The sequence below is a fragment of the Nomascus leucogenys genome, chromosome 3 (assembly GCF_006542625.1).
Source record: "Nomascus leucogenys isolate Asia chromosome 3, Asia_NLE_v1, whole genome shotgun sequence".
NCBI classification, from domain to species: domain Eukaryota; kingdom Metazoa; phylum Chordata; class Mammalia; order Primates; family Hylobatidae; genus Nomascus; species Nomascus leucogenys.
Window position 1 is genome coordinate 97,044,889 of NC_044383.1, and position 13,510 is coordinate 97,058,398.

At 39.8% G+C, this 13,510-nt stretch overlaps 1 protein-coding gene across 5 annotated transcripts in view; it reads right to left on the reverse strand.

Moving 5' to 3' along the window:
• CDK19 (cyclin dependent kinase 19) overlaps nt 1-13,510 on the reverse strand; it is a 202,594-nt gene that overhangs the window by 22,544 nt on the left and 166,540 nt on the right. For 4 of the 5 annotated variants that reach the window (XM_030809558.1, XM_030809563.1, XM_030809562.1 and 1 more), the window contains 2 exons: nt 7,172-7,229; nt 544-675 (listed from right to left, as the gene is read on the reverse strand). In XM_030809558.1, the coding sequence (XP_030665418.1) occupies nt 544-675; nt 7,172-7,229 (190 nt within the window). The remainder of the gene's footprint in view (nt 1-543; nt 676-7,171; nt 7,230-13,510) is intronic. The other variant, XM_030809561.1, reaches the window with a different exon arrangement.

Genomic DNA, 13,510 nt, shown 5'->3' on the forward strand with positions numbered 1-13,510 from the left:
GATGAGATGGCAAGATGCTAAGCACAGCTAATCTACCCAGACTCTATTTCCTACCTTAATGGAGAAACTGCCATTCTCATAACTGTAATGGCAAGAGAGAAAGATTAGTTATATTGCTTCTTGCTTAGGAAACAATGTGACTAACTTTTCCCCAAATAGAAGGGGTTCTTTCCAATACTGCACTACTCCTGTTTTTGTTTTTCATTTTGTGAAGAAAACAATTCTAAACTTCTCTCCAGTTCTTCTGATCAACAGCTACTAAGTACAAAATAAAATGTGCATGTTATTGTTTCCGTAACAACTCAACAGGATCAGATACTGATACCTCTATTCTCTGAAAAAAAAAGTTTTCTTCTTTTAAAATAATCATATTCTCCTATACAATTAAGAATCTAAATCTACCAGAAATCTAGGAATATAGAAGACAATAGGACTTCTACAAAAATGTATAAAATGGTTTTTATCAAGTAGCTTTATTATTATACCATTTTATATTTATGATCGTTAGATGACAAGATAATAAATCATTTTAGACCAACTTACCGATGGCCTTTGTATAATGCCTTGCACCAAGCAAAAGTTCTGGAGCCCGATACCAAAATGTCACAACTACTGGATCCAAATCTGCTAGTGGCTTTAGAGGAGAATTGAATAATCTGGCAAAACCCATGTCAGCTAAAAAAATAAAATAAATTAACATAAAATTCAGTTTGATTGTTTCTCATCCTTTTGGCTAAGATCAAGTGTAAAATTCAGTTTGACATGCTATTAGAACCATGCAAGGTTGACAATAGCTGCTGACCTTATAAAGTAATCCTTTTCCTCCCTTTTTAACCAGAGGTCTACACCAAGTACCAGAAAGGAATTAACTTCATTTACCTTTATTATCTACCATCAGAAGTACATACTATTATTGTGCCTGTTTTACTGATGAAGAAATTGAAGCTTAAAGATATTCTGGGCTGGTGGGGTGGTTCACACCTATAATCCCAGCACTTTGGGAGGCCGAAGTGGGCAGATCACCTAATGTCAGGAGTTAGAGACCAGCCTGCACAACATGGTGAAACACCATCTCTACTAAAAATACAAAAATTAGCTGGGCATGGTGGTGCACGCCTGTAATCCCAGCTACTCGGGAGGCTGAGGCAGGAGAATCGCTTGAACCTGGGTGGCGGAGGCTGCAGTGAGCCAAGATCATACCACTGTACTCCAGCCTGGGCGACACAGGGAGACTCCATCCCCTGTCCCCCAAAAAAGATATTCTGATTTGCCTAAGGTCACACAGCTAGTAAGTGCAGAGGCAGAATTAGAATCCAGGTCTGACTTCAGATTCCTGGCTTTCAGAGACAGTTACAAGTGTTTTTGAAATCTAAAATAGTTCAAAAGTCTCCCTGATTAATGATGACTTCTGTATGCTTATACATTTAAAAACTGACTATGGCCAGGCGTGGTGGCTCACGCCTGTAATTCCAACACTTTGGGAGGCTGAGGCGGGCGGATCATGAGGTCAAGAGATCAAGACCATCCTGGCCAGCATGGTGAAACCCAGCCTCTACTAAAAATACAAAAATTAGCTGGGCGTGGTGGCACGCACCCGTAGTCCCAGCCACTAGGGAGGCTGAGGCAGGAGAATCACTTGAACCCAGGAGGCAGAGGTTGCAGTGAGCCGAGCTCATGCCACTGCACTCCAGCCTGGGTGACAGAGCAAGACTCTGTCTCAAAACAAACAAACAAGAGACAGAGCAAGACCCTGTCTCAAAACAAACTAACAAACAAACAAACAAACAAAACCTGACTATGTCTTAGTTCAGTGTGTGCAGCAGCCAGATCCAACAAACTCACAAGAGCTGATATATACATATTTTTCCCAATTCTGCATTCAATGACAGCATACTGGTGATTTGGAATTGGCTATGGTAGGAGTATCTACAACATGGAAAACAGCAAATGCTACAAATTGGGACATTTTTTGCTCCAGAGAGCCACTTAGCCAGTTGCTGAGTGGTAATCAGCACATCACATGTATGTTTTCAAGAGCATACACAGAACATATAAAAGATAATTTGTTGTAATTCAGCATTTAACAAAGGTCTAAACCAAAGCTAATCAATTGAAATATTGGGGGTATATAAAAGTAGTAAAAAAAAAATTACTACTGCAATAAGATCCTGGAAACTAATTTTCTTAAGATATCATAAATAACAAACACCTTTTACCTACAAAGTCATTTACACTTTACAAATGGCTTTCATATACATCATATTTCACCTCATTGAATCCTCATTAAGAACACTGGTTTAATCAGTATTTTGCTCCCTATTTCAGAGATGAAGAATCTAAGGCCCAAAGCAGTTAAATGACTTGCCTATGGTCACAGGGATAGTAAATAAAGATGCCAGTACTCAAACAAAAACCATGTTATAATTTATGAGTTACCTCCTTAACTACTAAATCTGACATCCAACAAATTATACATATGACAATTGCAAGTCACAAAGGCAAAGTCACAAGAATAAGCCTCTATAATTTGAATACATAATATACATAACAAATTTTGATTGTATAAGGGGCCCCAATGTACTATAAAATGCATTAATGCACATAAAACTTTCAACCACAGAATGTCATTTAATCTAAAACTAATGTGCTACGGTATAACATATATTAAAATTTTAATTTACATTTACATAAGCAGAATAGGCAAAAAATCTTTTTAATTTATAGAAATTTTGGGTTTTTGTCTTGTTGTGTTTTTGTTTTGAGATGGAGTCTCGCTCTGTTGCCCAGGCTGGAGTGCTGTGGCGCCGTCTCGGCTCACTGCAACCTCTACCTTCTAGGTTCAAGCGATTCTCCTGCCTCAGCCTCTCGAGTAGATGGATTACAGGCGTGCCACCACCATGCCTGGCTAATTTTTGTATTTTTAGTAGAGATGGGGTTTCACCATTTTGGCCAGGCTGGTCATGAACTCCTGACCTCAAGTGATCTGCCTGCCTCAGCCTCCCAAAGGGCTGGGATTACAGGCATGAGACACTGAGCCCGGCCTGTAGTGATTTTGTTTCATTGGATTTTGAATAATTTGTAAGACTTTTTTGAGAATGCTTTGGAGTATCCAGCTCTTAAAAACTAAAGCTATCCAAAGGAAGCCTGTGCTGATACCTACTCTTTTTAAACTACATATCCCTATAGCAAACAAAAATATTCAAGTTCATTCTACCAATATTACACCTATTATTCTACAATATTACACAATATTCAAGGCACTGTTTTATATATTTAATAGATGCCAATTGTTGTTGATGACAAAGTAACATGATGGAATGCTGTTTCATCCATTGAAAAACATTCGAAAGTGAAGTTAGCTAAAGCCAGTATTTCCCCCCTTATTCTCTACCTCCTCAGTTTTACCTAAACCTCATCTATTCACTCGCAGATGCAATCAAGGCCAGAAGGAAAAAATACATACTTTTAAAAACAATTCCCATCTATTTTATGAACTTTAAAAGAGTTTCAAACTACTTTTCAAATAATTACTAATTTAGACAAATGGTAATTAGCCTAAAGATTACTATAACAGTTGACTTTCTAAAATTACACATGGATGAAATTGTTCCAGTTCACAGATAAGGGTAGTAAAATTCTGGTGTGAGTGCTAATTAGTATCAAATGATGAAAAGCAGCAACAAACAAGGTCTACCACTAAGGAGCTTACATGAAGGTGAGATGACAAAATATATAGAGTAGAAGCAAAAAAGTGGTAAGTATTGTGAGAATAAAGGAAGTTGTTACCGGTTTCTACTAGATGCTAAGCCCCCTGGGGGAAGGTCTATTTCTCCTTTATTATGTTATCTGGAACAATGTATAATAAACATTTGTAAAAGCGGACTAAATTGAAAGTGGGACTTGGGCTGGATCCTGAAGGATGAATTATTTTGAATAGCAAAAGAGGAAGGCAATAAGCATTTTAGGTAAAGCCTGGGAAGCTTTTAGGTTGCTGAGAATGGGAAGGCTCAGATACAGCAAAGGGCAAAATGTGTTTTCCATCTAAGTATCCTTTTCTTACCCACTCCCCTTTCCCCACCGCCCCCCATATGGAGTCTTGCTCTGTCGCCCAGGCTGGAGTGCAGTGGCACTATCTTGGCTCACTGCAACCTCCGCCTCCCAGGTTCAAGCGCTTCTCCTGCCTCAGCCTCCTGAGTAGCTGGGATTACAGGCACGTGCCACCACGCCCAGCTAATTTTTGTATTTTTAGCAGAGACGGGGTTTCACCATGTTGGCCAGATGGTCTCGATCTCTTGACATCATGATCTGCCTGCCTTGGCCTCCCAAAGTGCTGTGATTACAGGCATGAGCCACTGTGCCCAGCCCAACTATCCTTTTCTTTTAAGCAAAAAAGAACACTGTATCAAAGCATTAGGCATAGGCATCAGTATTACTAATGTTTAAAAACAATAGTGGCTACTAAAACAAAATTTAAAATCATTTAATAAACTATCTTGATTGTCCATTAGATCTTTATCATTAATTATTACTTACTTTTAACCCTAGTTTTATCCCTAATCTTGGCAGAATTACAATCTTAAAACTCTTAATAGTAAGGTAACTAACTGGCCTGGCCAGAATACAGAATTTTGCTAAGGAGTACTAAAAGAACAAATTAGATTTGGGTGACTGGGAGAAATGTGACAAATGGTACAAACAAGGGGAATATAAGATGATGACGAATTTGGTTTGGGACAATGAAGGATAAGTTACCACAAGATATCCAAATAGAAATAAAGACTTCGGCTAGGGTGAGAGATTAGACTCTGGCATCAAGATCTTAGAATCATTTTCATAAATCCATGATCCTGAGACCACAACCTATCAATTTCCTAAAGAAGTAATTTTAGAGGGAAGCCATGTCCTAAGCCAGTGCCTTGAAACAATAGGTTAGTAGGAGTAATAGGCAAGAATGAATAGAAGGCAAAGTCACAGCAAAAGTGGGAGGCAGAAAAATGGAATTATGGTATATCATATAGACCAATGGAGAAGACACCCTCAAAGCCAGACTGTCAGAAGAACAAATGGTTTACTGCAGTAAAGGAGAAAGGTGATTTATACGGGCCGCTGGATTTGGTAAGGTAGAGGTCACAGGTGTCCTTTTAGAGAGGACTTTTGATAGAGGGATGGAATTAGAGGCCAGGTTATAACAAATTAGAGTAAGTGGAACCAAAGAGTGAAGATCATGCATTCTAAAAGTAGAGGAACAAAAAGGGAAATGAACAGAACAAGTGCTAAAGAAAAACAAGATGGATATAAGATTTATTTTAAATTGGGAAAAGGACGATGGAGGTTTAAAGGTGAAAAAGAGAAACTTGAGAAGGGGAAATGGCAATATTGTACTATGAGGTAGGAAGACATGTAGAAGCTAGGAAGGGCACTAGTAGATAGGACTTAGGAAAGTCTCTCTTTCACAGAGGCTTTCTCAAGGGCAGGGCTGTACAGCCAAAGAGTAGAGGTCAGTGAGGTCACACCAGACAGCTCTGATATCACTAGGCAGGGATGTTTGTAGGGAAAGAGCCTCAGGACTTGGAATTCAAGTTCTAGCTTTGACAGGCTGAGGAAGCTACAACCTCTCTAAATCTTGTCTTCCTTATTTTCAGAGGGTGGTTGTGTAAAATAAATGCGGTAACATGAAAGTACATATTGCAATGCATAGTAAACTGTTCATTTTACTGTCTCTCACAGAAGGGACCATCCTTTATCTCCCTTTCGCCTGTATCTGGCAAAAAGTAGGAACTCAATAAATGCCTCTAAGAAAAGGAGTGCAAGAGTAAAATAAAAATAGAGACAAGTGAGAAATTATGGTGGAAGTGGGGGAGGGAAGAGAAGAAAAGCTACCAGCTACTTAATTAACATCAACAAACTTTTGAATGAATCTGATAATCTCAGCAAACTTAGGATAGAGGTGTTTAAAGAAAAGGAAGTTGGTTTAGAACAGCTTCTTTAGCAACTGGGCTAGGGAGTTAACTGAAGAAGTAGAAAACTAAACAGCAGGGTGGGCTTGAAATAGGGCAGCATGAATTTGTAGTGGGTCAAGTGAGCACAATTTTGCATCACCTTTAGCATGGTATATTCTAATAGCAAAGAAACCAGGCTGATTAACACATTTTATTTTAACATATTTCTAAAAAGCATTCAACTTTCAATAAATATAATTTCTAGTAAAAGAAACCAGAATAGGCCTAGCATGGTGGCTCATGCCTGTAATCCCAGCACTTTGGGAAGCCAAGGCAGGCAGATCACCTGAGGTCAGGAGTTCGAGACCAGCCTGGCCAACATGGTGAAACCCCATCTCTACTAAATACACAAAAAAATTAGCCAGGCATGGTGGCGGGAGCCTGCAGTCCCAGCTACTTGGGAGACTGAGGCAGGGAGAACTGCTTGAACCCAGGAGGCGGAGGTTGCAGTGACCCAAGATCGCGCCATTGCACTCCAGCCTGCGCAACAGAGCGAGACTCCGTCTCAAAAAATGAAATTAGAATAAAGCATTTCTTAGCCCATTTTCTCCCCAAATATGTAATAGGTATAAATGATGCTGATTTCTTTTTTAGAACATTCAGGATTATAAAGGAAATCTTAATATACAAATAAGAATCCTGCCAGTGCCTCAATCTAAGAGAGGCAGCTAAGAGAGTCTGTAAACATATATATCCATTTGGAAAAGATATGTTAGTACTTGGCGCCAGACATGCAGGCCAGTTGTGGTGATGCAGAGAGAACCTGTGAAGGTTTAAATGTATTCGCTCAGGGTTGGGAGGAAAATATTCAGGAAGAGAATATTTGGTAAACCTGAAACAAAAGTGAGATTTAGAGGATTATATTTAAGGTGGCTGTGCAGGACAGTGGTGGTGACATAAACATATGCTTGGGTTACTGTATGGGAATGAATGCTTTTGTGAACTTGCTTGTCAATTTCCAGTGATGCCTCAACTTAGAACTAAAGAATCTTATTTTGGGAAAAAGCCTAGGAGTTTTGTAGACTATCTATCTACATTTTCCAATATCTTTTCTAAAAATAATGAGAAAGTAATTTTAAAATTAACTACCTAAATAAGGGCATTAAAAAGGGAAACCATCTTTGCAGTTAACTTCAATTTTTAAATAAATTACTTTAGGAATAATTACCTACCTATTTTGACTCTCCCCCTCTCAGGACCTTCTCCCATTACTAGGATATTTGCTGGTTTCTAGAAATAAAAATAGAGCATTCAAATTACCATGTTTATTCTTTTGACATGCTCTAAAATGGAGAAAAGTTCTTATCATATAAAAAATCATTTCCGTATTTGCATCAAAAGTAAATCAAATATTAAGCACCCACTACATAATTAAAGCATTTGACATAACTGAAGTCACAATAACTTTATATAAACATCCGTGCTATGGAAACACACCTTATTTTCAAAATTATATCATACAAATAATTACAAAGCAATTAAAGCTATCATTTCTAAATAGATTCATCCCATAGAAAAAACTAATAATAATTTTTAAACCTGCACAGAGCTTATGTGGTTGAAAAATTTTATATAAAATTTCAAACCACAACATAATCGCCTTCATGTGAATAAGTTGAATGGAATATTCCTTCCTAAATATTTCTAAACTACCATACAAAAACATGATCAGCATTCAACAACTCTATTAAAATTCATGCATCAGCTATCATACATGCAAAAGTAAGAAATTCCAAATATAATTTCAAGATGTAGGAAAATAAAAACCAAGGCTAATACAGAACTATAAAAAGAAAAGAGGAGGCTGCAAATGTGTCTACCATATTTTCAGCCACCCTTATCTGCAGAGACACTTGGAAACAGAGAAACTGTTGAGATAGGCTTTGGAAGGGGGAGAGAGTGAGTCTCCTTTGTAAAGTCTTTGAAGGCAAATGTATATGTTATTAACTTACTGGATTCATTTATTCAATCAACGAATGTATTTTTAATATCTTCTAAGGATAAAGAACCATGCCAATCTTCAAGAGGGAAAACAAAAGCACAGTAAAAACCAAGTTCCTAACCTCCAGATGCTTACTACATAAGTAGAAAGAAAACTAAGAAGGATTGTATAATATTAGAAGCCAGTGCTATGTATGAGTTACAGAGAAGACTGAGGTCTTGGGTTCAAGATTAAACTGGATTACTTTAAAGATCCCTTTCAATTTGTTGATTGTTAAAAATGTTTCAGTGAAAACAAAAAGCACTTAAAAAACTAATTCAAAGGAGGAAGTGATGAATTAAAGATTCCATTATTAAGGGAAATGCTCACTGGGGATGGAAGTGGGAATGGTGTCCATTAGACGGATATGAAAATGAACGGGAACCATCATGGCAGAGCAGAGGAAGGGCAAGGACACCACAGGAAGTGGAAAAAGGATATGACCAGGTATGCATAAGACACAGAAGTCTGACTTGGGCCAGGTGCAGTGGCTCACACCTGTTATCCCAGGACTTTGGGAGACCGAGGCAGGAGAATCACCTGAGTCTAGCAGTTCAAGGCCAGCCTGGGCAAAACACAAAATAGTAAGATTCTGTTTCTACAAATAATTTTTTAAAATAGCCTAGTGTGGTGGCATGTACCTGGAGTCCCCGCTACTCAGGAGGCTGAGGCGGAAGGACTGGTTGAGTCCAGGAGATTGAGGCTACCAGGGTACTACCATGAGCCATGATTACGCCACTGCACTCCAGGCTGGGTGACAGAGCAAGACCCTGTCACAAAAAATAAATAAATAAATTCTGAAAAGGGCTCATGTTGAGGGCAGTAGGATGAACCTAGACCCTGGATAGTCTTAAATGCCAAGTGAAGTAATCGGACCGTTATATTACAGTCAGTGAGTTTACAGGAGAGGATGAGGGAGTGGAATTGGGTGTGAGGTGGTAAGAGCTCTGTCCAATGTCTTGTCAGCAGAAATGGCGAGGGAGGTATGGAGCTGAGAAGCATTTTAGAGGAGAAAATTAACAGGACTTTGTGACTGGCTTAAGTTAAAAGATTAAGAAAAAGGGTGGTAAAGATTTTACCAAGGTTTTAAATTTATGTGACTGGAAGAAGAATGGTGCCTTTTATGGACACAGAAAAGTTATAAGAGGTAATGGTTTAAAAATAAGGAACAATGAAAAGAAGGTGACAACATATTGAGTTTGAAAAATGGTTAGGCACGGTGGCTCAAACCTGTAATCCCAGCACTTTGGGAAGTCGAAGCAGGAGGATCGTTTAAGCCCAGGAGTTTGAGACCAGCCTAAGCAACATGGAGAGATCCTGTCTCTATAAAAAATAAATTAAAAAAAATTATACAGGCATGGTGGCACATGCCTGTGGTCCCAGCTACTTGGGAGGCTGAGGTGAGAGGACTGCTTGAGCCCAGGAGGTCGAGGCTACAGTGAGCTGTGAGTGTGCCACTGCACTCAAGCCTGGGCAACAGAGTGAGACCCCGTCTCAAAAAATAATAAATAAAATGAAAAAGTTTGAGAAATGTGAGATGCCTAAGTCATACTAGCAAGAGGAGTGAGAAGAGGAAGATTTGGATTTGAAAGTTATTATCACCAGAGTGTGATACCTGAAAACATGAGATGAGATTGGTTCACCATACTAGAAAGAAAAAACTATTTATCAAAGGTCCGTTACACATAAAGTGTTGTACTTCAGGCCTTTAGGAAACAACAGGAAATAAAACATGAAGATCTTGACTTTAAGGAGCTTAAATCCAGGAGGAGAAGACAGACAGCTTTTAAGAACACAAGGAAGAGGCCGGGTACAGTGGCTGACACCTGTAATCCCAGGCACTTTGGAAGGCTGAGGCACGTGGATCACCTGAGGTCAGGAGCTCAAGACCGGCCTGGTCAACATGGTGAAACCCCGTCTCTACTAAAAATACAAAAATTAGCCAGGCATGGTGGTGTGCACCTGTAGTCCCAGCTACTTGGGAGGCTGAGGCAGGAGAATCGCTTGAACCCGGGAGGTGGATGTTGCAGTGAGCTGAGATCGTGCCACTGTACTCTAGCCTGGGCAACAGAGTGAGACTCTATCAAAAAAAAAAAAAAAAAAAAAAAAAAGAAAGGAGAGGAAAGGAGGAAAAGAGGAAAGGAAGAAAGAAAGAAAGAAAACAAGGCAGAGGGCAGATTATGAAAATTACCAATATAGAAAGAAAAATTGCATGGAATGAATGTTTCTTTTCATTGAACATCAGAATAGTCTTTAGGAAGATGACTCTGGATGACTTTAAGTGAGGATAACTAAGATTTGGATAAGCATAAACAACAAAACTAAAGAGTTTTCAGGCTCATGGAACCCTACAGGTAAGGACATAAAAACACAGACATGGCATATTGAGAGCCTAGACATATTTTGATGTGACAAGAGCAGTGAATGTTTGGTGTAGAAATGCAACTGGAAAACAACATTGGGAATAAAATAGCAGATTAAGGAAACTGGAGGCCGGGCTTGGTGGCTCACGCTTGTAATCCCAGCACTTTGGGAGGCTGAGGCGGGTGGATCACTTGAGATCAGGAGTGTGAGACCAGCCTGAACAACATGGTGAAACCCCATCTCTACTAAAAATACAAAAAAATTTAGCCGGGCATGGTGGTGCATGCCTGTAATCCCAGCTACTTGGGAGGCTAAGGCAGGAGAATTGCTTGAACCCAGGAGGCAGAGGTTGCAGTGAGTCAAGATCACACCATTGCACTCCAGCCTGGGCAACAAGAGCAAAACTCCGTCTCAAAAAAAAAAAAAAAAATTGGAATTTATTCTATAGCCAAGCCAAGACAGGACAGTGAGATAATCATATCTATATTTAGGAAGAAAGTCTGGCAGCCATATGAAGGATGGATTGGAAAGGATGGATGGACCACAAAATAGAGACAGAGAGACCAGCTGGAAGTGGGGTAAAATGGTCTAGGGAAAAGTAAGGGCACCCTAACTTGTGAAAATGGCCATAGAGGTACAAAAGCATTTCAAGGTAAAAGTTCAAGAGTTGGCCGGGCGTGGTGACTCACGCCTGTAATCCCAGCACTTCGGGAGGCTGAGGTGGGCGGAACACGAGGTAAGGAGTTCGAGACCAGCCTGACCAACATGGTGAAACCCCGTCTCTACTGAAAATACAAAAATTAGCTGGGCGTGGTGGTGTGCGCCTGTAATCTCAGCTACTCAGGAGGCTGAGGCAGGAGAATTGCTTGAACCCGGAAAGCGGAGGTTGCAGTGAGCTGAGATTGCGCGACTGCACTCCAGCCTAGGCGACAGAGTGAGACTCTGTCTCAAAAAAAAAAAAAAGAGTTCAAGACTTGGCATTGCCTTTTCACACAATCTTCTCAACCCTCATTCATTCAACAAATATTGTTTGATCACAAACTAAGTAACAGGCAGTGATTCAGATGCTATAGAAGCAGCAGAAAACAAAAACAGGAAAAATCCTTGCCCTTATGGAGCTTACAGTCTAGTGAGAAAAGAAAGGCAATAAATAAATAAGTACACAACATATCATATACTGATAAGTACCATGGAAAAGAAAACAAAAAGAGAATACAAAAGATTGTCAAATCTGCTATCATGGCTGACTAGGTGCTCTGAGGGACCTTCCCCTTAACAGAACAGCTATATGCTCTATAAGAAACAAACCAGGCACAGTGGTCCACACCTGTAATACCAGTTACTCCAGAGGCTGAGGTGGGAGGATTGCCTGAGCCCAGGAGTTCAAGGTCAGGCTGGGAGAAACCCTGTCTTTGATAGGAGGGGAAGGGAGGGGAGGAGTCAGGAAGGGGAAAGGAGGGTAGAGAAGAAGAAGGGAGAAGGAAAGGGGGAAGAGGGAGAGAGACAGCAGAGGAGAGGGAAAGGAGAGAAAAAGGAAAAAGAAAGGAAATATTCCTTGAAGCACCCCAGATTGCACAAGAGATGACAAACTTTACCCTCACTCCAAATAAGGTATCCTTGTGGCTGGAGAGTTAGGGAAAGGCAAGGTAGGCCTGAGAGCAGCTGCCAATAATGCACTTCAGCAAGGACACTGAGCCTTGGGCCACCAGCAAGGTAAGGAAGCTGAGCCTGCCACCCCACAATCACCAAGACCTTCAAGGGCACTAAAGGAAACCTAGATGCTACCAGTAGAAGCCAAAGCAAACACCTTCTGGAGGAAACACTTACCAACTTAGGCCTGACCAGTAAAACAATACATTTTCCAGCTAAAAGACACAGGTATTTCCATAGTGGATTAAAAACAAAATCCATGCTATTTAAAAGAGGTCCACCTAAAGGTAAGAACCATAAAAGCTGAAAGTAAAAGGATATTAAAAGATATATTAGGCAAACTGCCAAAGAAAAGCTGGGTCAACTATGGTAACATCAGACAAAATAGCTTTTAAGACAAAAACATTATTAGGATAGAACTGGAGATCATCACATTAAATTAAATAAACCAGGCATAGAAAGACAAACTTCATATGTTCTCACTTATTTGTGGGAGCTAAAACTTAAAACAATTGGCTGGGCGAAGTGGCTCAATAAATAAAAAAGGGATACTAAGATTTTGGGGTTATAGCTAAGGATAACTAAGATTTTGATAAGCATAAACAACAACAACATTTTCAGGCTCATGGAACCCTACAGGTAAGGACATAGTCACATAAAAACACAGACATGGCATGTTGAGAGTTTATACATATTTTGATGTGACAAGAGCAGTGAATGTTTGGTGTAGAAATGCAACTGGAAAACTATCTTGGGAATAAAATACCACATTAAAGAAACTGGAATTTATTCTATAGGCAAAGCCAAGACAGGACAGTGATCCCAGCACTTTGCAAAGCTGAGGCAGGAGGATCACCTGAACCCAGGATTTCCAGATCAGCCTGGGCAACATAGTGAGACCCCATCTCACTATTAAAATTTAAAATTGTAATTGAATTAATTAAAAATTAAGTTAATTAATTTAATTAATTAAAATTTAAACTTTTTAAAATTAAAACAATTGGCCAGGCACAGTGGCTCATACCTGTAATCCTAGCACTTTGGGAGGCCAAGGCGGGCGGATCACAAGGTCAGGAGTTTGAGACCAGCCTGGCCAACACAGTGAAACTCTGTCTCTACTGAAAATACAAAAATTAGCCGGGCATGATGGCCCATGCCTGTAGTCCCAGCTATTCGGGAGGCTGAGGCAGGAGAATTGCTTTAACCCCGGAGGTGGAGGTTGCAGTGAGCTGAGATGAGGCCACTGCACTCCAGCCTGGGCGACAGAGCGAGACTTCATCTCAAAAAAAAAACCAAAAATTTAAAAAATTGACTTTATGGAGATAGAGAGTAGAAATATGGTTACCAGAGGCTGAGAAGGGTAGTTAGGGGCAGGAGGGAGGAGGAAGTGGGGCTGTAATGGGCACAAAAAATAGAAAGAATAAATAAGAAGTAGTATTTGATAGCACAACAGGGTGACTATAGTCAATACTAATTTAATTGTACTTTTAAAAATAACTAAAAGAGTATAATTGGA